The 25,115-nt window shown below is 40.0% G+C and overlaps 1 protein-coding gene across 1 annotated transcript in view; it reads left to right on the plus strand.

Moving 5' to 3' along the window:
• The window catches only part of LOC124545771, a 42,533-nt gene that overhangs the window by 11,470 nt on the left and 5,948 nt on the right, over positions 1 to 25,115 (plus strand). Inside the window, exon 2 of the mRNA XM_047124717.1 lies at positions 19,269 to 19,390. Coding sequence (XP_046980673.1) covers positions 19,269 to 19,390 — 122 coding nt within the window. The remainder of the gene's footprint in view (positions 1 to 19,268; positions 19,391 to 25,115) is intronic.

The raw sequence follows: 25,115 nt of genomic DNA on the forward strand, positions 1-25,115 counted from the left end.
GAAGACCACAACAACAACAACAATAGAAAGTTATCCATCCCTTCTGCCTAACTCGTTCTTAAGTCTTCTAAAGCTCTTTTAAATTTTGACTCTAATAATGGATCACCTATCTCTTCAATATTCAGTCCTGTTTCTTCTTCTATAATGTTATGGGACAGATCTTCCATTCATACAGCCGATCAGTGTTCTCTTCACCATGAGGCCATATCAGGAAGGTGTCATCAACGTATCGTAGAAAGCAAGACGACCGTAATGTCGCAGTTTGCAGAACCTCCGCTAGCAACCCGGATCGACTTATGCGCGCGTGCCACATTGGATCGATCTGATTGGCTGCTGATGATGTCATCATGCCTATATAAGCGAGAAACCGTAGCAGCCCCAGCAGTCAGTGAACTCCTGACGACGATGGCGGAGATGGCCATCGAAACCTCGAGGATTCTACTCGACGTGGCTGGAAAAGTGGGAACGTTTAATTCAGTGCTCTTGTATTTGTTTTTGTGAAGGTCAGTGCTGAGGGCAACTCCTATGGAAGTATCTCGGATCATTTTTGGCAGTTCTGCTGTGTCACCTCTCTAGAGGATGATACCTGCAAAATGAAGATGGTTGAGACGATTTTTGCACTGATACGTTTCTGTCCGCAGAGTAGACTAACACAACCTCCAAAGTCGAGACAGTAACCTGGTGACATTTTGTCTCCCTGTGCGATGGCTCTTGCGAACCATTCCAGTGATCAAGCCATCGTTTATTTTCCCATGCAAGGAAGAATTATCGTAAATGTAGCAGAATAAGTTGGTATATTTTCAGTCAATGCGGGCTCCGCTGATCGGCATCATTACTGAGCAGTTTTCGATCGTGTCGAACTCCTTCTGGTAGTCTATGAAGATCATGTGAAGTGGGACATTATACTCACTACATTTCTCTATCGGTATGCGCATAGCTTCGTTCTGTCAGTTGTACTGAAACCGTATATGAATCTCGCCTCTTCGACTGCCTGGTAACGGTAAATTTTCTGAGTCACGTGGTTCGTAATGATTTTTGCCAGTTGCTTGTAAAAGATTCACCTGCATCTACATCTACATTTACATCTACATCTACATGACTGTTGTGCAATGTATAATCAAGCGCCTGACACAGCGTTAATCGAACCACCTAAGTTATTACTTTGTCGTTCTAATTTCGAAAACTGTAGGAAAAAAAAATACATAAATCATTTCCGGCGAGCTCTGGTTTCGCTTATTTTATTACGATGGTAATTTCTTCCTAAGTTGGTGAACACCAACAAATTATTTTCGCACTCGAAGAAGAAAGTTGGTTGCTACCTTGTATCATCTTCATGACACCACCTCCCCTATTTACAGATAGTACGAAAGGATATGCCCTTCTTTGAACGTGCTCAGTGTATTCCGCCAGTTTTGCCTGACAACGGATCCAACACCAGACAGCAATACTCGAGAACGGGGAGACAATCTATGAGTAAATAATCTCTTTGTAGACCAGTAACAAATCAGATGGGTTCTTTCCCGAATTTTTTTTCCATATTCAAGTATTTCTAAGAGTATTATTTTTATGAGAAAGTGCACTGTACGAGAAATCTCAAATATTGACTCAGGGCTTAGTCAATTAGACTTCATTAGCCGTCACACTCATTTGTTTAAGTAGAATTTGCTGGTGTAATTACATAATCTAGAAACTGTGCTAATTACAAAATATCAGTAACATAAAACTTCATTATAGTTGTTCCTGTGTAAACATACACCCAGTTTCTAACTCTGAAATACAGTATACCATAATTTATGTAAGTAAGTAAAGTATTTACAAGGGTAACGATGAAAACATGTTAACAAACCCGACACTCATTTAGTTTCAAAGTAATTAGCATTCATATCTAAAATATTTTACTGGAACAGAATACCGTATGTTGGCAAAATAGTCAGTTTAATTAAGTAACAGTTATTGTCATACCAAATAGTTCACATTAATAAGAATCTACCACCAGTATTCACTTAATGAGAAATGTAAATTTTTAATTGTTGCTTCGGAAACTCCAGCGAACAACGACCGATACATACATTTTTAATTATTGCAAACTTATAAAAGGAACATTTTGAGAGGCATTTCAGTCAGTCTGTGGTGGGTTATGAAACGAGCAAGATCTGTATTCGAATATGTTCCACAGACGAGTTATCAGAAATTACAACTTGTACGACGGCGAACGGAGCTTTATCTGCATTTCACATCCAGCAGATCATTCTGTAATTCAGTGATTGTTTTTAATGATTGACTGGGCTCTTGCAGTTAATCTCAGGAACTGTGTTAACCGTTACTAATGCATTCTGCAAATTATGATCACAGAAATGGGCAGTAAACTAAATCATTTAAAAGTTATGCTTACTTTGTGTATCTTTTTCGGCTTGGTTTGAATGTTAGATAATGAGGACAGTGATTTGAGAACGTGACTGTATTAAATAATTGTCTGACACACACATTTTTAGCGTCACTTCAATGTTAGACTACTGCACTCGAACGATCACATTACGGAATATGAACCGACTTTCTTACGTGGCTAGATATTTATCTGTGCGTAAATTATATTAGCCGAATGTAGATATGGCTATATAGCGTAGGCGGTGCAGTATCGAAGTGATATTAACGTATTTGGACTATAAACTTGGTGTGGACCATATTATCTCGAATAGCCTATTTCAGACAACCTCTTTTGTGCCAGATACGACGGAGGAGCAACTACCAAGGGCGTATTAACATAAATAAATACGGCTACGCTTTACTTAGTGCCCTGTGGATTAGTAGCAATTTACACTGAAAATATAGTGTGCATTAGGCATTAACACTATCCACAGTGGAAGTGAATTGACTGATAAACAGTGAAAAACATTTTCATGTAGCACAAAAACTAATTGAAATTACTAGCGAACAGTGAAAGGAACAGTGCAGAGACGAATTTTACGAACTGTGTATCTTTCCTTGCATGAATGTGTGCGGGAAAGTAGGTTCCACCAAGGAGGAAAGTTTGACCAACGAGAAACGCAATACTCTGTGACGTCACCAACATCGAGTTCATCTTGAAACGACTTCATCTTGAAATGCCATCGATCAGCGTGCAACAGATGCCATAGCTTGCATCATGGCAGCCCAACGACGAGAGGTGAAGCAGGTCTAAACACGATATGGAAAACAAACGTGGAGACTAGGAGTTGCAGTAGTTAGCAGACGACGCATCGGCAGCCGCAACTGGCGACGAAAAATTACGAAGGTAAAAGCTGTTCTGCAAAATTGTGTAACTTACAGGTTAAGGACAGTTGTTTGGTGGTTAGAAGACAAGAAGTGCAAGAATAGGACACACAGTCATTGCTGATAGAGTTAATGAAACAGCAGGAACGGCTTTTTAAAGACTTTAGAAGCATCATAAGGAAATATTTTGACAGTTTGGAATAAGAATCAAACAGTAGTATTGAAAGAAGCATCATAAGGAAATATTTTGACAGTTTGGAATAAGAATCAAACAGTAGTATTGAAAGAAGCATCATAAGGAAATATTTTGACAGTTTGGAATAAGAATCAAACAGTAGTATTGAAAGTCCAAGAAGTTACACAGTTCCAACAGAATTTTTAATAGAAAGAACAGAAAATTTTTATACGAAACTAGACGTTTTTGGTTATGACAGGTTGTTTGACTTAAAAAGTAAATGAAGACAAATATAAAAACGGATTGCAATTTGTTGAAATGTACCAGGAAGACTTAAACGACATACAAACTGCAAGGTTACGCAAAGTTATCAGTGTCCACGTAATAGGAGAATCAAGGCTGCTTCTAGTTGTGGTAGAAGATAAAAAGCATATCAAGGAAAAATTTTTGATGGTAATAGGGATGGTATTGGAAATCAATTCAAACATGCCAGAACATATCAATATTTTTCCCAGAAGAAAAGGGGTAAAGTAAAAAACAATGTAGAATCTAAATCACTTGAAGTGCAAGGTAAACTAAATAATATTCAGAGAGTAAATAACAACGTGTGGGCTGTGTCTTGTATGATCTTGTTTTCATTGTAAGAAATTTAGTGATTTGGAACAGCGTGGTGAAATGCATCCAGTCGATGTTTTTTTATAATTGAAAAATTCAGGTACCTACTAGAAAACTGAAACGATAAAGAAAATATTTATTTTGTGAGGGTTTATGTAAGAAGATATTTATGTTGTTGGGCAGCTGATGTTAAAAAATCAAGTAGTTTCTGGGAATAATTATTTTTCAAGGAATATTTGTCTACTAAAGCGCAGAGCAAGAGATAAATAAACTACATACCATTAAAGATTTTTGTCGGTACTGGTGTGACAAATTAAAGCACTCAAATAAATGACTATGTAGTATGTTTGCAGCTGCGGGACTAGAGCGGAAACAGCCTCTTGAAATTAAAGAATTAGCTTTTAGTTGCCCCCAAAAACAAATAAATGATTTTTTGAATTATCTGGAAAGAGCAGAGCGTACAAAACCCATGTCTGTGGCCTTAGAACCCGACTGAGAAATGATTACACAGTACACAGAATGAGTAGAACAGATACTGGTAGGAACCAGGATGGTTATAGAGATTACTAGTCAGGAAACAAGAAAGAGCAACCAGTAGAAACAACCTCATTTTTGAGAATATTAATGTGAACAGTAGTAATAACGGAAGTAAAACCAAAGATCATGTAATGTGCTGAGTGAAAATGTCTCCAGCACCATAAATTCTTTAATACAAACAAAGTAGATGTAACGACAGATCTAGTAAGTGTGGTAGGAAGTATTTCAGTTGATCAGTAAACAAATGTCTGCAGAATACAATGTCAGGATGCCAAGAAAAAATACAGACAAATAAATGAAATAAATCAGATGGAATATTTTCCGTTGTGATCACAACTGGTATTAGATGTAAAAAAGATCAGTATTGTTGATGATAAAGTGGATGTAAATATTAATACAACTAAGGATGTAGGAATAGAATGTGTTTAGACAATATATGAACCTGTTGAGAAAGTCATATGGAGCTGCAAACTGGTGTCAAACGAGAAGATAAGCTATTCATAGTAAGCAAGGATGCATACGAGGAGCAGTCTATTGAGGCTAATGTAAATGTTGCAATAGAAACAGAATGCTTATCAGTACTAAATGAAATGGACAGCCAGGCTGATGAGTATGCTTAGGAGAATGTACGTAAAGCATTGTCAATTACCAGTAACATGAGCGAGTTCGAAATGATTGAAATAGAAGTAAACAAAATTAACCAATAATGTATGGATATGTGTGAAGCTGGAAATAAATGGGATACCAGTATGAATGGTTTTGTTAAGCAGAAATTGTTGATGTGAATGTTAGTTTCTTGGCTGATGTTGGGTTAGAATGTCAGAAAGTAATTAATGATGGAACACACAAAATAGGTAACAGTGTACATGAATTCATGTGGAAGAAGCTGAAACTTCGATGGCTAACAATAATGTAAGTATTCTGCAAATAATGAAATCATATTTCTGTAACAACGATAATGAGCAAATACGCAACACAGAGCTGTTGATGTACTGGAATATGGGTTCGAGCAAAGAGCTGTTCATATAAAAAGTGATACTTTTGATGATATTTCAACAGAGTGTGTGCAGCTAGTGAATGATATTTTGTTCAAAATGGATGACAATGTGCAGGAATGTTAGGATGAAGAAGAGTGTAAATCTGCAGATAGTGAAATAAATGTAAATGGACTGCAAATAAAAAAATCTGAAGAGTGTGTGGTTAGGACGCTGTGTGCGTAGGTAGTGAATGACACTGTTACAGAAAAAGATAAAGTTGCAGATAAAAAGAATTCATTTCTACTTAGAGTAAAAGTGTATTTGTTAGCGCTGAGACATGGGAGATTTAAGCATTAGGAGTATCAATATTACACTGCCAAAATGTGGAAGTTTTAGTGGATAGAAGTCAAGGATTGGTGTCGAATTAGGAATGATACAAGTAAGTGATCAGGCTAAGTTGTTATCGGTAAACGAACGAATTATTTTGTATAGCGCCAAAAATCCTCCAGTGGAACATAAAGTTCTTGAGTAAATTAATGTTCTAAGACGATGCAGGCAGATGTTGACATAAATATTGATATGATAGTAATCAGGAAATGAGTGCAGAAGCAATGAAAGTAAATGATGTTAATATTCATGATCTGGGGATTAATCAGAAAACTGTTTGAGTAAATACTGTGTTCTTCATGGAACAGGAGTGTGTACAGTTACTGAATGAATGTATTGATGAAGTTAATTATCATAATGATAGAAAATGTATAGCTACAGAAATCAGTAGTAAAGTATGCGATTTGCAATTAGTTAAAGTCAATGTAGTTAGTGTTGTATTGAAGTGTGCTGCTGTTGAAAACAGAAAGGTTGCTGCTATTTGCAAAATATTGGTAGTTGATGCTGAGTTAAACAGTATGATGAGTGTTGTAAGACAATGAAGAAAACAGTTTTCATAAAAAGATTTTCATTGTAAATGGACAAACAATATTTTCAGTACATGAATAACTCTTATTACTCTTCTATTTACTGGATGCAAAATTGTTAGTGGATTTGTGTGAAATGAGGAAGCAGTGAATGGAAAGTTTGTGTTTTGCCCTGTTCTGACAAATGTCGTGAAATATGAATTTTGGTTTTCAACTAATCATATAAAATTAGATGGGAGTGCTGGGGGTTCAATTTTCAGAGTTACTTCTGTTTTGAAGTGGTTTGGCGGATGTTCTGCGAGACAGATGATGTTCTGAAACCCAAAATGTAAAATTAGTTGTAAGACTGTGGAGCAAATTAATAATAAATTGTTATAAATGGGATTCAGTATTCTGTACTCAATTTATTATGTGGCGATAACTATATTTCTTCTCTTATTTTGTCTGTAGGCAGAAAGTTCATTAGTAATTGCCTTTCACTTTTGTGTGCTCTGTAGTATGGTAATATATTTGAGTAGTTTGTACTGTTAGTTTATATTGGACTAGTGATTATACATAATGGAACAGTAGGAGAATGGAATCAAAGACAGCATACAATTCATCTATGGTACTTGGTAAAATTGGTGAGGTGTTGTATTTACTTTGGTTTGAAGGTGATAATGAGGATAACTTTGTTTCAACATTAATAAAATTTTGGCAGCCAAAAGGTAAGATGAATAGAAAAGAGAGTTATGTCAAAATATGTGAAAAATGTGAAAGTATCTGAAAATTGTAACTAAAATAACAGTCCTATGTATCAGGAATTTGAGCAACAGTAGAAGGAAAGAAAGGGAATATATCTCAAACGTGTGGCTTCATATTATTTGTGATAACATAAAAATTTTGCTGATAAGGAAGTTATTTATGGAGAGGTTTGTCCATTTGTGTAAAACATGTCATGATATAGCCCTTCTGGCTTGATATAGTGGAATAAACTCAATATACAGTTGCCAACAGTAATGCTTGTGGACTGGAGAAGCAAGATTTATATCTGTATTACGCTTCAGGTTTCAGAAATTAAATTTATATGATGCAACGCAGTAAAGTAATGATCTTTGAAAATGACACTTTTTTTCCTTTATGAGAGTAAAGTCTGCATATAATATCAGGATATCTTAGTGTGGAGTGTGGTTCTGTAGATTAATTTTTTGCATTTGAGGAGCAAAGCAGGTGTTTAATTTTAGAGTATGGGGTAGTGAGGTAATAATGAAGGTGTAATGATGCATCAACAAAGTAATGAAGTGATGGTGAGAATTTATGAGAAATATGTTATGGTATTGACAGCTAAAGAGACTCTCTTTGCAGTAGGGTAATAATTGAGAATGCATTTCACTAGATAACAATGTTAGGATTGGAAGTAACAATGGAACTAACAGGCATTAGTGGGCAATATAATTATACCTCTATACTGGCATGGGTAGTCTTCTTATAGTGAAAACCTATTTGATCTAGTTAACTTTTAGTACTATTTATATGTGCAGGCTATGACACTGAAATTGGAAAGTTGAGAGAAAGAATAACATTTTGCTGAAGTGCTAGTCGTAGACTGATGCATATTATGATTTATGTGTTTTTAAAAATTGATATTTCTTTTCTGGATAATGACTGGCATTGTGTAACGATCACACAATAAAGGAAAACAATTTTTTGCTCATTAACTTATGACTGTATTTCAGGAGTTATGTGAATATTTTGACAAGAGTGAGTAATTTAATAACATTTTATCAATATCATGAAGATTTAAGTTTGTGGAAGGTGGTAATAAATTTGAAGAAGTTAGTATCTTGTTTGACACAGTTTCAATCCCATTAACTTAATTTTACTGCCAATAATATAATTTTATTGTGTTCATGGTTATTTTTAACTTGTAATGTGGATAACATGTGCTTTGTCATTTGACACATAAATTTTGATATTTGACTTTCAGTATCGGAATAGTAAAACAAGTACAGGAGTGTATGGAACAGATCCATTTTCTTTACAATATTTTTGTAAGTAAAGTATTGTGACATTGTGATACACAATGAATATGTTTTTCAAAAAATGAAACAATCTCTTATGGGTGTACTTATGATATTATTGGTGCACTAAAATTGTATATTTGGATTTTGCTTCCCATACACAATGATGGAGGATAACCACCCCCAAAAACAATCGTGAAATTGGAGGCTGTGAGGCAACCATTTGCAACTGTGAAACGTGTGAACCCAATCAACTAAGCAGAACAGTGACAAGGCTAAGAGGTGTAAAAACAATCAGCAAAAGGACAGGATGATGAGGAATTCCTTCCTTGGGTAAAATGAAAAATGTGTTACTTTTTCTAGTTGTTTCTAATTTTCTTCGTTTTCCTCTGTGCTATGTAACTTCTTTGTTACAGGAACAAACTTTTGATATTGAAATATGTTTTTATATATGATATACAATTTTGAAGTTGCTTATAATATGGAGGATTTGAACATCTATTAACTCCTTGTATTAGTAGTTTATGGTTGATTTTCGTAACCAAAATTTTTTTAATCTGTATGGTGAATTATTTTGCAAAATTTTGTGGGTTTTTGTTCAAACATTAGGTTATACAGTCAGCTATTCCGCAAATATCTGTCTTATGCAAAGCAGGTGGATTCTTTCCAGCTGTTATGTTTTTCTCCCATTCCCCAACACAAGATTTTTCAATTATTTTCAACAGTGTTACTTTTATGATGAAACAAACAGAACCAAAAATCTGGAAAATTAACTTGATTTTGTTGTCCATCACATTCATTGGAACCAGTTGGTGTCATTACACAAATTAGAAACTGTGTTAATTAGAAAATGCCAGTAATACAAAACTTCATTGTCTTTGTTCCTATGTAAACATGTATCCGGTTGCAAACTTCCAGAAGAAGCAGATAAAAAGTAAGCACACACAAACACACACACCCACCCACACTCACACAAACGCACCCACCCACACACACTCACACAAACACACACATATACACACACGTGTGTGTGTTGTTCGTGTGTGTGTGTGTGTGTGTGTGTGTGTGTGTGTGTGTGTGAGTAAGAGAGTATGTGTCTATGTATTTTTGATCTACACTCCTGGAAATGGAAAAAAGAACACATTGACACCGGTGTGTCAGACCCACCATACTTGCTCCGGACACTGCGAGAGGGCTGTACAAGCAATGATCAAACGCACGGCACAGCGGACACACCAGGAACCGCGGTGTTGGCCGTCGAATGGCGCTAGCTGCGCAGCATTTGTGCACCGCCGCCGTCAGTGTCAGCCAGTTTGCCGTGGCATACGGAGCTCCATCACAGTCTTTAACACTGGTAGCATGCCGCGACAGCGTGGACGTGAACCGTATGTGCAGTTGACGGACTTTGAGCGAGGGCGTATAGTGGGCATGCGGGAGGCCGGGTGGACGTACCGCCGAATTGCTCAACACGTGGGGCGTGAGGTCTCCACAGTACATCGATGTTGTCGCCAGTGGTCGGCGGAAGGTGCACGAGCCCGTCGATCTGGGACCGGACCGCAGCGACGCACGGATGCACGCCAAGACCGTAGGATCCTACGCAGTGCCGTAGGGGACCGCACCGCCACTTCCCAGCAAATTAGGGACACTGTTGCTCCTGGGGTATCGGCGAGGACCATTCACAACCGTCTCCATGAAGCTGGGCTACGGTCCCGCACACCGTTAGGCCGTCTTCCGTTCACGCCCCAACATCGTGCAGCCCGCCTCCAGTGGTGTCGCGACAGGCGTGAATGGACGGACGAATGGAGACGTGTCGTCTTCAGCGATGAGAGTCGCTTCTGCCTTGGTGCCAATGATGGTCGTATGCGTGTTTGGCGCCGTGCAGGTGAGCGCCAGAATCAGGACTATATACGACCGAGGCACACAGGGCCAACACCCGGCATCATGGTGTGGGGAGTGATCTCCTACACTGGTCGTACACCACTGGTGATCGTCGAGGGGACACTGAATAGTGCACGGTACATCCAAACCGTCATCGAACCCATCGTTCTACCATTCCTAGACCGGCAAGGGAACTTGCTGTTCCAACAGGACAATGCACATCCGCATGTATCCCGTGCCACCCAACGTGCTCTAGAAGGTGTAAGTCAACTACCCTGGCCAACAAGATCTCCGGATCTGTCCCCCATTGAGCATGTTTGGGACTGGATGAAGCGTCGTCTCACGCGGTCTGCACGTCCAGCACGAACGCTGGTCCAACTGAGGCGCCAGGTGGAAATGGCATGGCAAGCCGTTCCACAGGACTACATCCTGCATCTCTACGATCGTCTCCATGGGAGAATAGCAGCCTGCATTGCTGCGAAAGGTGGATATACACTGTACTAGTGCCGACATTGTGCATGCTCTGTTGCCTGCGTCTATGTGCCTGTGGTTCTGTCAGTGTGATCATGTGATGTATCTGACCCCCGGAATGTGTCTATAAAGTTTCCCCTTCCTGGGACAATGAATTCACGGTGTTCTTATTTCAATTTCCAGGAGTGTACTTCATTATCTGTGTATAAGTCAGTGAAGTAGAAAAAATATTTTAACAGGCCTGACACTCGTTTAGTTTCAGAGTAATTAGCATTCTTAACTAAAACATTGTTACTGGAATAGAGTACCATATTTTGGCTAAATAGACGGTGTTGTAATATTGTTGTATCCAATAGTCCACAGCCATAAGGATCTCTCTCCACTACTCACTTAATCAAGACTGAAAATCTTTAATTGTAACTTGTGAAACTCCAGCAATCAAAATAGATAAATATATTTTTAATTATTGCAAACTTATAAATGAAACATTTTGGGAGCATTTTCTGTGCATCTGTAGAAGGTTATGAAATGAGCCAGATCCGTACTTGAACATGTAATGCAGATGAATTAGCACAAATTACAACAATGTGTGGACAGAGCTGTGCCTACATTTTGCATCTGGAACATCAGTTTGTAATTCAGTGCATGTTTTAATGATTCACTGTGCACATGCAATTAATCTCAGGATCTGTGTTAACTTTCACTATTACATTCTGCAAACTGCGACTAGAAAATTGGACTGTGGACTGTAACTCCCAAATTATACTCACTGTGCACATAGTTTTCGCCCTGGTTTGATTGTTACCTTTCAAGGACAATGATTTAAGAAGGTAAATAAGTGACTGTGTTAAGTAAATGTCTTGCACACTCGAACTTAAAGTCGCTTTAGTTTTGGACCACTGCATCCGAACAGTTGCTTTATAGGATATCAGTGGAGTGTTGTAAGTAGCTAGTTTCATTTCCTAACTATTGCCAATAAGTCACAGTCTTTGGTTTACTTTCCCCACTATATTGTCACTATCTATATGATCATTCCAGTCGAAGTTACTGATAATTGTATCCCCTTAGTGTGATTTTGTGTGGTTTACCGTGTAACTGAAATTTAAAGTAAGCCTTTTCGTGAACAGTGTCACAATTCCATAAACCATGCAGATATCGTGTCGAAATCATTTTACAGTTGGATTTGTTCTTCTGATGATTCTACAAGACAGTAAAACAATCAAAGAGGGCAGTTCGAATTGACTTCTATATCGTTTATGTATATTAGAAACAGCAGAGGGCCTACCACTTTCTTTTCCACCACTAGATATCGCATTTGTTATACTCGGTGACTTTTCGTCATGCAGCTGAGTCGATACTCCATAGTCGCGCGGATTGTTTCTGAAGTCGCTTGTAGGTAACGGTATCAAAAGATCTCTGGAGAACTAGAAGTATGAAAGCCGTTTGTGACCTCCTATCGATAGCATTAATTAATTGGCATTAATAAAGAACTGCAGTTTGTCAGAAAAAATATATTTTCTACATCTGTGCTGATAGTTTGTCGATAGGTCGTATTCTTCAAGGCAATTCATAGTTTTCGAACACAGTACAAGTTCAAAAATCCTACTGCAAATCGACGTCAGTGATATATGCCTGTAATTCTCTATTAATTAACTATTTACTATCTTGAATATTGGCGTGATCTGTCCAACTTTCTAGTCTTTATTTACGCATCTTTCGTCGAGTGAGCGGTTGTAATGATTCCTAAGTGCGAAGATATTGTACCAGCAGACTATGAAAGGAATGTAACTGGCATTCGGTCTGGACCGATGATGTGTACTTCGAAGTTACTTCTATTGGCAGCTTTTCTTGACTCGAATTGTGGGTGGATAAAAGAGTAATAGCCCTCCTGATCTCGATGTCCACGTTGTCAAAAATTTTCAAGAGGAGAATGACTTCAGCATTTTTCCATGACTTGGGAATCTTCTCTTCTTCGAGGCATTTATTTAAAAGAATTAAGAGTGCTCCCTGAAGTCTCCCTCGTCCAATTTCAAATATTGTGCTTGTGACCAGATCTTCTCCTAGCACTTTACAGTTCTTGAGTTGATTCAGAGCTGTTTCCGTTTATTTTTAATTGATTTGTGTCACTGGTAGCAATCCTGCATTCAAAACAGATCTTAGAGTTCATCATCCAGGCTTTATGCGTCACCGACTGGCTGTAGAGTTTCTGATGAAGGTCCTGACATATTTCATACTTTGGTCTCTTCCAGTAACAGCTTCTCCTCGTTAATTCCAAATGTTGTGGATAGTTAGTTTACCTTTTGATTCACTGCAAAGAAGGACTCTCGTTTTCAAATGGGTTTTGTTGGTCTGCCCCGTCAGTCTTTTTTTTTTTTTTTTTTTTTTTTTTGATCGCTTGTGATGGTCTTCTTTACGTTTTTCATTGAGCTCTCTATATTTGGATAAGTCTATGTCAGCTTTCCTCCATCTTCTACATGCTCTTCTGTTTAGTGAGTGAAATTCAGATTTATTGCGTTTTTTTGAGTGGATTTCGTTCTCTTCCATTCCTCCTAACATTTTTGTTGGTAATTTCTTCTGTGTGTGTTTTTTGAGCACCTCTCTTTTTTCTTCTACGTCTCTCTCTTTTTTTTTCTTTTGCATGTCGCATCCTCATTTCTATCGCACGTTTTCTTTCGAGTCCAGCACAATATGGATTCTGGGTCCAACGATCCTACCTCGCTACGTGTATTGAACTGGTCTATGGATGAAACGTCTCACCAAATTCTTAACCATGGCATCAGTGCTTTTCCAGGTTTTCGGTTTTATCTTGTAAAATGTATTCATGCAGTTTAAAGTTCTTCGCTTAGAAAATTCGTAATTTTTCCTCAGTGTTTCGAGTTACAAGTCCAAAATTTCCAATGAAGGTATTGTGTTCTGGACACTACGCTTCTCCTTGGCATTAAAATCGTACAATAGTGATGAAAATGGGGTTTTCCTCTGAATATTTTTGCTCTTGTCTCCTTAGGACTCTTCACACTCTTCATCGGTTGGCGTGAAAGTAGGTGAATACTTATCAATTATTTTGAGGCTAATCTTAACAATGAACTTAGCGATCATGTGTATCACTCTTCTGAAATTGACATGGTCCTGGTGATGTGTTTCCTTCTGTTGTGGATATTTTTCTTTTGTTTTTGGAGGACGGGGCAAATAATTGTCTAGCCAAATTAAAGATTAAAAAAAAAATGATCTAGGAAGAACTTGAACAAAATTTTCTGCACTGATGCACGTAATATTCTAACCATGAGACTTGAAGAACATATCTCCCAGATGGAAACTGAACTGCAGAACATCAAATGGGGCCAAAAGGCGAAGTGGCTGCTACATGTCTGGCCCGCTCGTATTTCAGAATAGCTTGGATGTAAATTCCTGTATTGACATCGCAGCTTACAGCCTCGGCTGCTACTCATTCAGCTGCATGTTGGATTCTAGCTTATGTGTGTCCATTCAGCTCAACTATTGCTTGCCCAGAGAGGTTAAGCGACCTCAGGGCCACGACGGGTTGCCAGCTAGCAGGCGCGGACATTGCGGAGCCTGAAGTGGTCTCGTACTGGCTGCTGGTATGTCCACAGTCCCATTCCGAAGTCTACGATGACCCTTGAAGACCCATCCGCAATGTACCTGTTGTCGGTAGTTGTGGGGTCGCTTGATCTCCTCTGTCACCTGGAGAAGGCTGAGTGTTGGATAGAAACGTAGACCCCAGGAATCCCTGTCGCTGTCTACTGCGTTCGCGTACAGTACGGGAAGCACTCTCTGATGTGGTGTTGTGGGAAGATATTTTCTCCATTAGTAGATGGTAGGTGGCGAGTTGCAGGAAGCTCATTAGGTAAATGCCATAATCAAGTTCATAGATTCAATACAGTCTCACAATCATGGAATTGAGTGCTGTTACTGTAAATGTCGTCACCCCAATGAACAACTCATGACGATAGTTGGAACGCTGGAGTATTTAAAGTGAACAAGGGTGCAGCTACGACACGAGGCTCAGTTCGTAAGTATTGCACACACCCTTATTCTGCTATATTCTCTTAAGAGGCTGTTAGCAGCAGTTTCATTTCCTTATTACGTGCTCTTGTGTAAGAGATAGAGTTCCTTTCAGTATGTCGTACGAGCTAATGAATATGCTTCTCTCGCTTTCTTTGGTTTTCTGTCAGTCTCCTTTCTGGTGAATATGTATCCTCACTTGGCGTCGTCGTAATTTGTTGCTAACCTGACCTACTTGCGACGTAACAGCCCGCGTTCTGCCTCTGCCTATATCTCTGCCGTTACTATTCAGTGCCATGACATTCGTCTTGGTTTTGCGTAATCGGTAGAAAATACTGCAACTGCATTCAATGGAGGACCTTGTTTGAACTACAATGACGGAAAAAAATCGAAGCACAAAATATATTTAATGTTAGGTAATGAAATTTCTGGAATACATTTGCCTACGTAAGATATTTAAGTGATTAATACTGTAAGACAATAGGTTAATGTAAGAGCGAGATAAGAGATTGAAAATGTGACATGCTGGTACAGTTAAACAGCTCTAACTCCCAGAATGTTAAATGCAGTCGTGCAAACATTCCTGCAATGTGTTGTACTGTTTCTAGATGTCAGTTTCTGAGGTAGACTTCCATACCTGATACTGTTGATCGGTCAATACAGGGATGGTTAATGCTGCTTGTGGATGACACTAGATTTGTCGTCCGATGATGTCCCATATGTACTCGATTGGAGACATATCTGGTGATCGAGGAGACCATGGAAAAATAGAGCAAGTTTTGGGTAGATCGGCGGTATGTGGGTGAGCATTATCCTGTTGGAAAGCTGGAATGCTCTCCATGAATGGCAGTACAGCCGGTCGAATCGCCAGATTCACGTACAAATTTGCGTTGATAGTGCGTGGGATAGCCAGCTTTCATCAGAAAACACAACAGACCTCCGCACTGCCCTCCATTGGGCTCTCGCTTGACACCACTGAAGTCACAAATGGCGGTGGCTTGGTGACAGTGGAACGCACGCTACACGGCATCTGGTTCAAAACTGTTCTTGTATTCATCGACTTGTAACCGTTTACAGTGTCGTCGTCGTGGCAACTGCTGCTGAAGTTGATGCTGCAGATGCTGTACGATGCGCATTGGCGTCCCTCTTGGTAGTGGGACAATGCCTTCTGGAGCATGGTCTTCCTGCAACTGTACACTCTCGTGACAACTGCTGCCTGCATTCGTATGGCGTGGCTACATCCCTGCCATGTCTCTCTGTATTATGACAGAAGGAACATTCTGCTTCTCGTAGCTCTATTACATGTATCAAGTACAAATTTGCATTTATGGTGCGTGGGAGAACCACTAGAGTGTTCCTGCCGCACTATGAAATCGCATCCCGGACCATAGTTTCAGGTGTAGAGCCAGTGTGTCTAGCACGCAGACAGGTAGGTTGCTGGCCCTCATCTGGCTTCACTCTAACCAACACAAGACCATCACTGGCACTGAGGATGAAGGCAGAACCATCTTTCATCAGAAAAAGCAACAGACCTCCACCCTGCACTCCAATGGCCTCTCATTTCACACAACTGAAGTCACAAATGGCGGTGACTTGGTTGTTAATGGCCTTTTTGTCTCCTTAAAGGCAATCTTGAGTAACATCAAATTACCACGTGTAATCTCAAAAGTAACGACCGCCAACGACCGTTGGAAGAAGTGTTTAAAAGCAAACCTTATTTGCATTGTCATAGGGCGCTACTAACGCCACTCTTACACGTAGTGTGAACATTGAGTAGACATCATAGTTTAGATGTAGAAACACACCTCCCAACTTTCTTTTATGCCGCACAACTGCTTCTTGGTGGTGCGATATTTTCGTCAGTGTATACTGCCTTTTACGCTGAATTTCATTTATTTCCTCTTTTAAAGAATAACTTAATTTAGGTCCTGTGGTAACAGATAGGCAGAAGTCGTTGCTGCGCTGAAGTAGACGGTCTGTCATGCGTTGGAGGGCAAGTAGCTTGTATACAATGATGACGGTGTCGTCCTTGTATGTGATGTTAAAAATAACCTCTTCATTTATTATGGACCCTACACATTATTTCGCCAACGCTTCCTTGACATCTGTAGCACAGCCTAGACGACCACCTTTCGTGACTGAGATCGTTCGTGCACTTCCTTGATGAGACTGAACATCTGCAGTTTGGTTATATATAAATTGTAGCGGTCTAGATTCCCATACAACAAAATCAATAATGAAATATATTTTGATTCGTGGATTTCTTTGATTTTTTACAGATTTAACGTTGTCGAAATCGCAAATAGCTTTCGGAACTAGAGGAAAAAACATACCGCTTTTATTTTGTAAAGATCCAAAGATATTGCGGTATGGCCGATAGATGTTATAGTTACTACGTCAACTACTACTTGCATTATTCCAGTCCAAGACAGTGCTCATCGTCCACGCCTCTATACGTACTCCACAAACACATTGTATTTAAATAAACAAAGTATTGTGTATCTTTTACAATATTAATTTAGCATATAGGTTTTCCATTATAATACCATAATGATGATGGCACTGTCAGACAAAAACTGGTCCGGTTAAAATATTAATCCTGTATAAAATCACTACAGAGCGATTGTAAGTTCTAATTTGACTGAAGTCAAGACAACATCTACAACATTTGCAGCACTGTAGCTAATGAAATTCGGAGTTACGTCCAAGTAAACGTATCATCCTGGTTACATACTAGTTGGGCCAGAACAGTTTCCTCTTTGGCGCCAACTAGTCACCAAAGATCATCACAGGCATATTATCAGAACAGGTAAATAATCAACACACTATAATTAAAGCCGTGACCACGCTTTTAATGACTACGAAAGTAGAAGTAACAAATATTTTGCAACCGAATTTAGTTCACTTCGTATGTACTTTAAAATGCTCATAAATTAAGGATAATGCTGATACATGGTGAAATAACGCTCTTGTGGGTGGTTTGCGGGTTTATATCACCTCGGGGTATGACCCCACGGTGGATTTGACCTGCGGTCGTCGCACGGTGGCGCTGGCAGCAGTCCACATACGCAGAGGTGTGTTGGTGCATGTGAGAGTATGGTGCAACGAGTAAGTGTGCAGACGTTTTCAGACGTGCTAATGGTGACTGTGTGTTGAGAAGGGCTCAAAGAACACATATTGATGACGTTATGGGGGGTAGAATACTAGGGCGACTGGAGGCTGGTCAAACACAGCAGGTCGTAGCACGGGCCCTCCGTGTGCCGCAAAGTGTGATCTAAAGATTATGGCAACGATTCCAACAGACAGGAAACATGTCCAGACGCTACGGTAGGGGACGTCCACAGTGTACAACACCGCAACAAGACTGATATCTCATCATCAGTGGCCGCAGACGGCCACGGATTACTGCAGGCAGCCTTGCTCGGCTCCTTAATGCAGCCACTAGAACGGTTGTCTCAAGATACACAGTCTACAGACGACTGAACAGACATGGTTTATTCGCCCAGAGACCTGCAAGGTGCATTCCACTGACCCCTGGTCACAGGAGAGCCCGTAAAGCTTGGTGTCAAGAACACAAACATGCTCATTGGAACATTGGTTCCTGGTTATGTTCATGGACGAGTCCAGATATAGTCTGAACAGTGATTCTCGCCGGGTTTTCATCTGGCGTGAACCAGGAACCAGATACCAACCCTTAATTGTCATTGAAAGGGAACTGTATGGAGGTCGTGGTTTGATGGTGTGGGTTGGGATTATGACTGATACACGTACACCCCTGCATGTCTTTGGAACTGTAACAGGTCAGATGTATCGGGACGTCATTTTGCACCAGGATGTCGGCCTTTTCAGGGGTGCAGTGGGTCCCACCTTCCTCCTGATGGATGATAACGCACGGCCCCACCGAGCTGCAGTCATGGAGGAGTACCTTGAAAAAGAAGATATCAGGCGAATGGAGTGGCCTGCCTGTTCTCCAGACCTAAAACCCATCGAGCACGCCTGAGATGCTCTCGGTCGACGTATCGCTGCACGTTTTCAAACCCGTAGGACACTTCAGGAGCTCTGACAGGCACTGGTGCCAGAATGGGTGGCTATACCCCAGCAGCTGCTGGGCCACCTGATCCAGAGTATACCAACCCGTTGTGCGGTCTGTGTATGTGTGCATGAAGATCATATGCCATATTGATGTCGGGTACGTGCACAGGAAACTGTGGCGTTTTGTAGCACATACGTTACGGGAAGGTTTTCTCAAGTTATAAGCAATACTGTGGACTTAATCTGAGTCGTGAGTGTTTCCTATGTGCCTATGCTATAAGCGCCAGTAATGTGTAGTACCACGTTGTGTAGCACCACATTCTGCAATTATCGTTAATTTATGAGCATGAGTGTAGAAAGGTGTGGCTTCAAATTGTTTCTTTGGTTTGTTTTGTTTCAGCTGATCCTGGTAGCTATTACGCTCCACGCGGTATTATCGGCACCGCAGCAGGACGGATCGAAACAAGCTACCGTTCTAGAGCAGTTCAACAACTTTAATGGCATCGACCCATGGCGTTGGAGGTATTCCTACGTTTATTATAAGGTTTACTGATAGCCCACTAAACTTAAGTGCGAAGATAACTTTCGCATGATGTGTCATGTGAAGTAGTCCAGTAGCTCGATAAAACTTGGACCATACATAGAAAGAACGACCACAGTACAGTACAGTACAGTGTAGAAAGTAAGTGAAACAAATACGCAATGTGGCAAACGGTACTCACAGTTTTATTCAGAATAATTGCAGCAAAGTCGCCGGGATTTAAGACGGATTCCTGAACATTGCAATAGGCGGGATATGGTTATTAATAAGGTGTATGATCTCTACAGTCGGCAGTGGGTGCTCTACAACGATCTCCCGTGGTGGCCACGAGGATGGTAAGCAATTTCTATGATGGCGTCCCATTACTAGTGTTGCATGGTGGCCGGCGTAGGTGAATGTGCTGTAACACGTCTTTCAACGCACCCGTCATGAATGGGATTTAAGTCGGGGAAATGGGTCGGAGAAATGGACTGGCCAGTATATTCGCCAAATTCCCTCTCGTTTCGAGAGCTTCTCCATCTGCACAGTTCGATGCGGTCTCGTATGATCGTCCATAAAAATGCAGTTAGATGCGAAGACGCGCGCAGGGAACGAGTACAGCGATAAAATAATCGACTGATGGGTGGACCGATTCAAAGATCTGGAGGTCAGGGCGCCACCACGCCATAACATGTCAACAACCAAAATAAATGGGAAAATACCTAATTCACCCAGGAACAGTGTCGAACATGATAAAAAAATGGCTATGAGCGCTATGGGACTTAACTTCTGAGGTCATCAGTCCCCTAGAACTTAGAACGACTTAAACCTAACTAACCTAAGGACATCACACACATCGATGCCCCAGGCAGGATTCCGACCTGCGACAGTAGCGGTCACGCGGTTCCAGACTGTAGCGCCTAGAACCGCTCGGCCACCCCGACCGGCCGAACATGATCGTTTTGAAAATCTGTGTACAAACGCTGGTCAGAACTTGCTCGAATATACAACGTAAAATTATTACGACTTTTCTGTCGTATTCCATTTCTGTGCGGTGCCGGGGCGGATAATCTTTCTGAAACATATTGCCTTACAAATGAACTAGGCAACGGCCTTGCCACAGTGGATACACCGGTTCCCGTGAGATAACCGAAGTCAAGCGCTGTTGAGAGTGGCCGGCACTTGGATGGGTGACCATCCAGCCGCCATACGCTGTTGCCGTATTTCGGGGTGCACTTAGCCTCGTGATGCCAATTGAGGAGCTACTCGACCGAATAATAGCGGCTTCGGTCAAGAATACCATCATAACGGCCGGGAGAGCGGTGTGCTGACCCCACGCCCCTCCTATCCGCATCCTCCACTGAGGATGACACGGCGGTCGGATGGTCCCGGTAGGCCACTCGTGGCCTGAAGACGGAGTGCTAACAAATGAACTAAAACACACAGAAGACATGGTCGGACATCAGTGTAACTTCATCAGCGGATGTGTAAATGATTAGACCACAGTTCCCTCTGACAGCATTCGGCCACCAAAGTGCGTTAGTGTTGCGCGTGTTTACTGTTGTTACCATTCCTGGTAGGGTATATAATGGGCATCAGCAGCGTCATATACTGAGTGATGCGATGCGACGTCTTCTTGTGAGATAGTATCAGCAGCACCCGACAGAGTTTAAAAGGGTCCGCATTGTTGGTATCTCCATTTGGCTGCGTGGTTGAATCGTGCAATATACACATTTTTGGGGCATTCGGATGCGACAGCTAGACTGAATGTGAGCGTGAGATCAGGTATAATAACATCAACGTCCCAACTCGTAACTAAGCACGAGAACTGAGAAAGTGTCATTTGCTAGTAGGTTGAGTATACCTGGGTTCGTCCTGGAGGGACTGGAACAGAAAAATACCCCACCACTACGTGGGATTGCTCCAATAACGCCAGAACCAGAATCTAGGAGTCTGCCCAATAGACCACCATGGCAGTGACAAGATGCACTATTATTAGCCAAATAAATTGAACTTGGACTAAATTATATTTTCTAGTGAAGTCTACTGAGACCTCTTGTCAAGAGAGACTGTACTGCCGTCGGTTCACAACATGAAACGACGTGTACTTTTCTAAGCAGATAGTGTACAGGAAAGTCCCATACAGTAAGCTGAACAGCCAGAACACTACCTGAAGCGAAACGTAGGGGAGCAAAAGAACAGCGCTGTTTGTCCCTTTTTAACAATAAGTCATTTAGTTTGGCAAATTCTCTCATCCTCTTTTCCACAGTGGCTAGCGATAAGTTTTATTTGCAATGTGTTCCCGTGTTTTTGTACATTCGCTTCAAGCAGACTCCACTATCCCTCCTTCTGCCTCTCTGATTTCTACAACGCAAAATGACATTCACATAAAAATATGTAATGTATACAACTAATTACGGGAGGTGAAGCGAAATTCGCACACTCGGACTTCGCAATGCGATTCCTCACATACCAGCGATAAAAAAATGTCTGTCACGAAATTTCGTTCGGCGAGTACATCCGCAGGAAAAGGACGTTAAAGGGTGGCAATCTGGCAACACTGTAACCACATGTATGCTAACTATTTCTGTCAGCACATCTTGACCTGCCGTACAGTTGGTGCAGTGGACAGAGTTTTGTATTAGCATGCAGGAGGTCGATGGTTCGATCCTGTGTGGACGTATATGTTTTATATTTGGTAAATATAGTCCAGGTGGTACGGTATCTGATGTGGCATCTTAATCGTCAACAGCGATTGCAGGGGCTCCTCTAGAAAACATTGCACTTACATACTACAATCATAGAAATGGAAGATTGATCAGCTGTGGAAGAACCCCTTTCCACTTTGTGGGCGTGAATTTATTCGCACCATTTCATCTACTAGATGCGAAGCCTGTTTTCCTTGTACCCTCCTCCAATGGTCCCATAGATTAGTACCAACTATTATTCTTGCCTCATTCAGGTCCTTTACATTTCGTTAGTGCCTTACGTTACCAGTAGGACTGGGTACGTGCTTTGTGAATCTTGTCGAAACTCGGTTACTAGTTGTATGTGTTATCACCATGGTCCCACTAATTATGTCTTTCAACATTGAGTCTGGTAACCGCATGCTGTTTAGTATGTATCTCAATGTATTATTATTATTTCTTTCTTGTCTCAGACGTTATGTCTGGTTAAAAATGGAAGGTGACTCGGACCTTGATCAAGCGTGACTTCCTTTTAACTCTGTGGTATATGTTACATTGCATTTAGGAACTTTTGGGTAATTGAACAAGTGTCAATAATTACAGATTTCTGTAGTTGTATATATAAGTTTGGATGTAGCTGTATTGCATTGATGTACTGGTGGATATTGTGTGGTATGACTCCTGTAGTTGGTAGTATAATTGGTATGATGTCAACTTTATCCTGATGCCACATGTCTTTGACTTCCTCAGCCAGTTGGATGTATTTTTCAATTTGTTCTCCTGTTTTCTTTTGTATATTTGTTGTATTGGGTATGGATATTTCGATTAGTTGTGTTAATTTTTCTTTTTATTGGTGAGTATGATGTCAGGTTTGTTATGTGGTGTTGTTTTGTCTGTTATAATGGTTCTGTTCCAGTATAATTTGTATTCATCGTTCTCCAGTACATTTTGTGGTGCATACTTGTATGTGGGAACATGTTGTTTAATAAGTTTATGTTTCAAGGCAAACTGTTGATGTATTATTTTTGCTACATTGTCATGTCTTCTGGGGTATTCTGTATTTGCTAGTATTGTACATCCGCTTGTGAGTTGATCTACTGTTTCTATTTGTTGTTTGCAAAGTCTGCATTTATCTGTTGTGGTATTGGGATCTTTAATAATATGCAATCATGAATCCTTCCGTCTCACTGTATATATTGCCTTTTCTTAGCCATGTGTTGGATACGTCTTGATCGATGCGTGGCTGTGTTAGATGATATGGGTGCTTATCATGTAGTGTTTTCTTTTTCCAATTTACTTTCTTCGTATCTGTTGATGTTATGTGATCTAAAGGGTTGTAGAAGTAGTTATGAAATTGCAGTGGTGTAGCCGATGTATATATATGAGTGATTGCCTTGTGTATTTTGCTAGTTTCTGCTCGTTCTATAAAGAATTTTCTTAAATTGTCTACCTGTCCATAATGTAGGTTTTTTATGTCGATAAATCCCCTTCTTCCTTCCCTTCTGCTTAATGTGAATCTTTCAGTTGCTGAATGTATGTGATGTATTCTATATTTGTGGCATTGTGATCGTGTAAGTGTATTGAGTGCTTCTAGGTCTGTGTTACTCCATTCACTACTCCAAATGAGTAGATCAATATTGGTATAGCATAAGTATTTATAGCTTTTCTCTTGTTTCTTGCTGTCAATCCTGTTTTCAGTATTTTTGTTAGTATTGGTCTATATTTTTCTTTTAGTTCTCCTTTAATATTTGTATTATGTATTCCTATTTTTTATCTGTATCCTAGATATTTATAGGCATCTGTTTTTTCCATCGCTTTTCTTACATTTGTCTGTTCCAAAAGCCATGTTTATATCATTGCTGAATACTTCTGTTATCTTTAGTAATTGGTTGAGTTGTTGATTTGTTGCTGCCAGTAGTTTTAGATCATCCATGCATAGCAGATGTGTGATTTTGTGTGGGTATGTTCCAGTAATATAGTAACCATAATTTGTATTATTTAGCATGTTGGATAGTGGGTTCAGAGCAAGGCAGAATCAGAAAGGACTTAATGAGTCTCCTTGGTATATTCCACGCTTAATCTGTATTGGCTGTGATGTGATATTATTTGAATTTGTTTGGATATTAACTGTGGTTTTCCAATTTTTCATTACTATGTTTAGGAACTGTATCAATTTAGGATCTACTTTGTATATTTCCAATATTTGTAGTAACCATGAGTGGGGTACACTATCAAAAGCTTTTTGGTAATCAATGTACGCACAATGTAGCGACCTTTGTTTAGTTTTAGCTTGATATGTCACCTCTGCATCTATTATCAGTTGTTCTTTACATCCTCGTGCTCCTTTGCAACAGCCTTTTTGTTCTTCATTTATAATTTTGTTCTGTGTTGTATGTGTCATTAATTTCTGTGTAATGACTGAAGTTAATATTTTGTATATTGTTGGTAGGCATGTTATGGGGCGATATTTAGCTGGGTTTGCTGTGTCTGCTTGATCTTTAGGTTTCAGATAAGTTATTCGATGTGTAAGTGTATCAGGGAATGTGTATGGATCTGCAGTGTAACTGTTAAATAATTTAGTTAGATGTGAATGTGTTGAGGGGAATTTCTTTAGCCAGAAATTTGCTATTTTATCTTTTCCAGGTGCTTTCCAATTGTGAGTAGAATTAATTGCTTGGATGACTTCATGTTGCAAAATTATCACTTCAGGCATTTTTGGTATCATCTTGTATGTATCTGTTTGTGCTTGTATCCACCGTGCATGCCTGTTGTGTTGTACCAGGTTTGACCATATGTTGCTCCAGAAGTGTTCCATGTCTGTTATGTTTGGTGGATTGTCTATTTTAATGTGTGTGTTATCTATTGTCTGGTAAAATTTCTTTAGGTTTGTGTTGAATGATTGGTTTTGTTTCCTTCTATTTTCACTTTTTTTGTATCTTCTAAGTCGTTTTGCCAGTGCTTGTAATTTCTGCTTCTTTTTATCTAATTGCTCTATCACTTCTTGTTGTGAGATTTTACCTAACCTTTTTCGTTTTTTTCT

Source organism: Schistocerca americana, chromosome 8 (genome assembly GCF_021461395.2).
Source record: "Schistocerca americana isolate TAMUIC-IGC-003095 chromosome 8, iqSchAmer2.1, whole genome shotgun sequence".
In the NCBI taxonomy this organism is placed as follows: domain Eukaryota; kingdom Metazoa; phylum Arthropoda; class Insecta; order Orthoptera; family Acrididae; genus Schistocerca; species Schistocerca americana.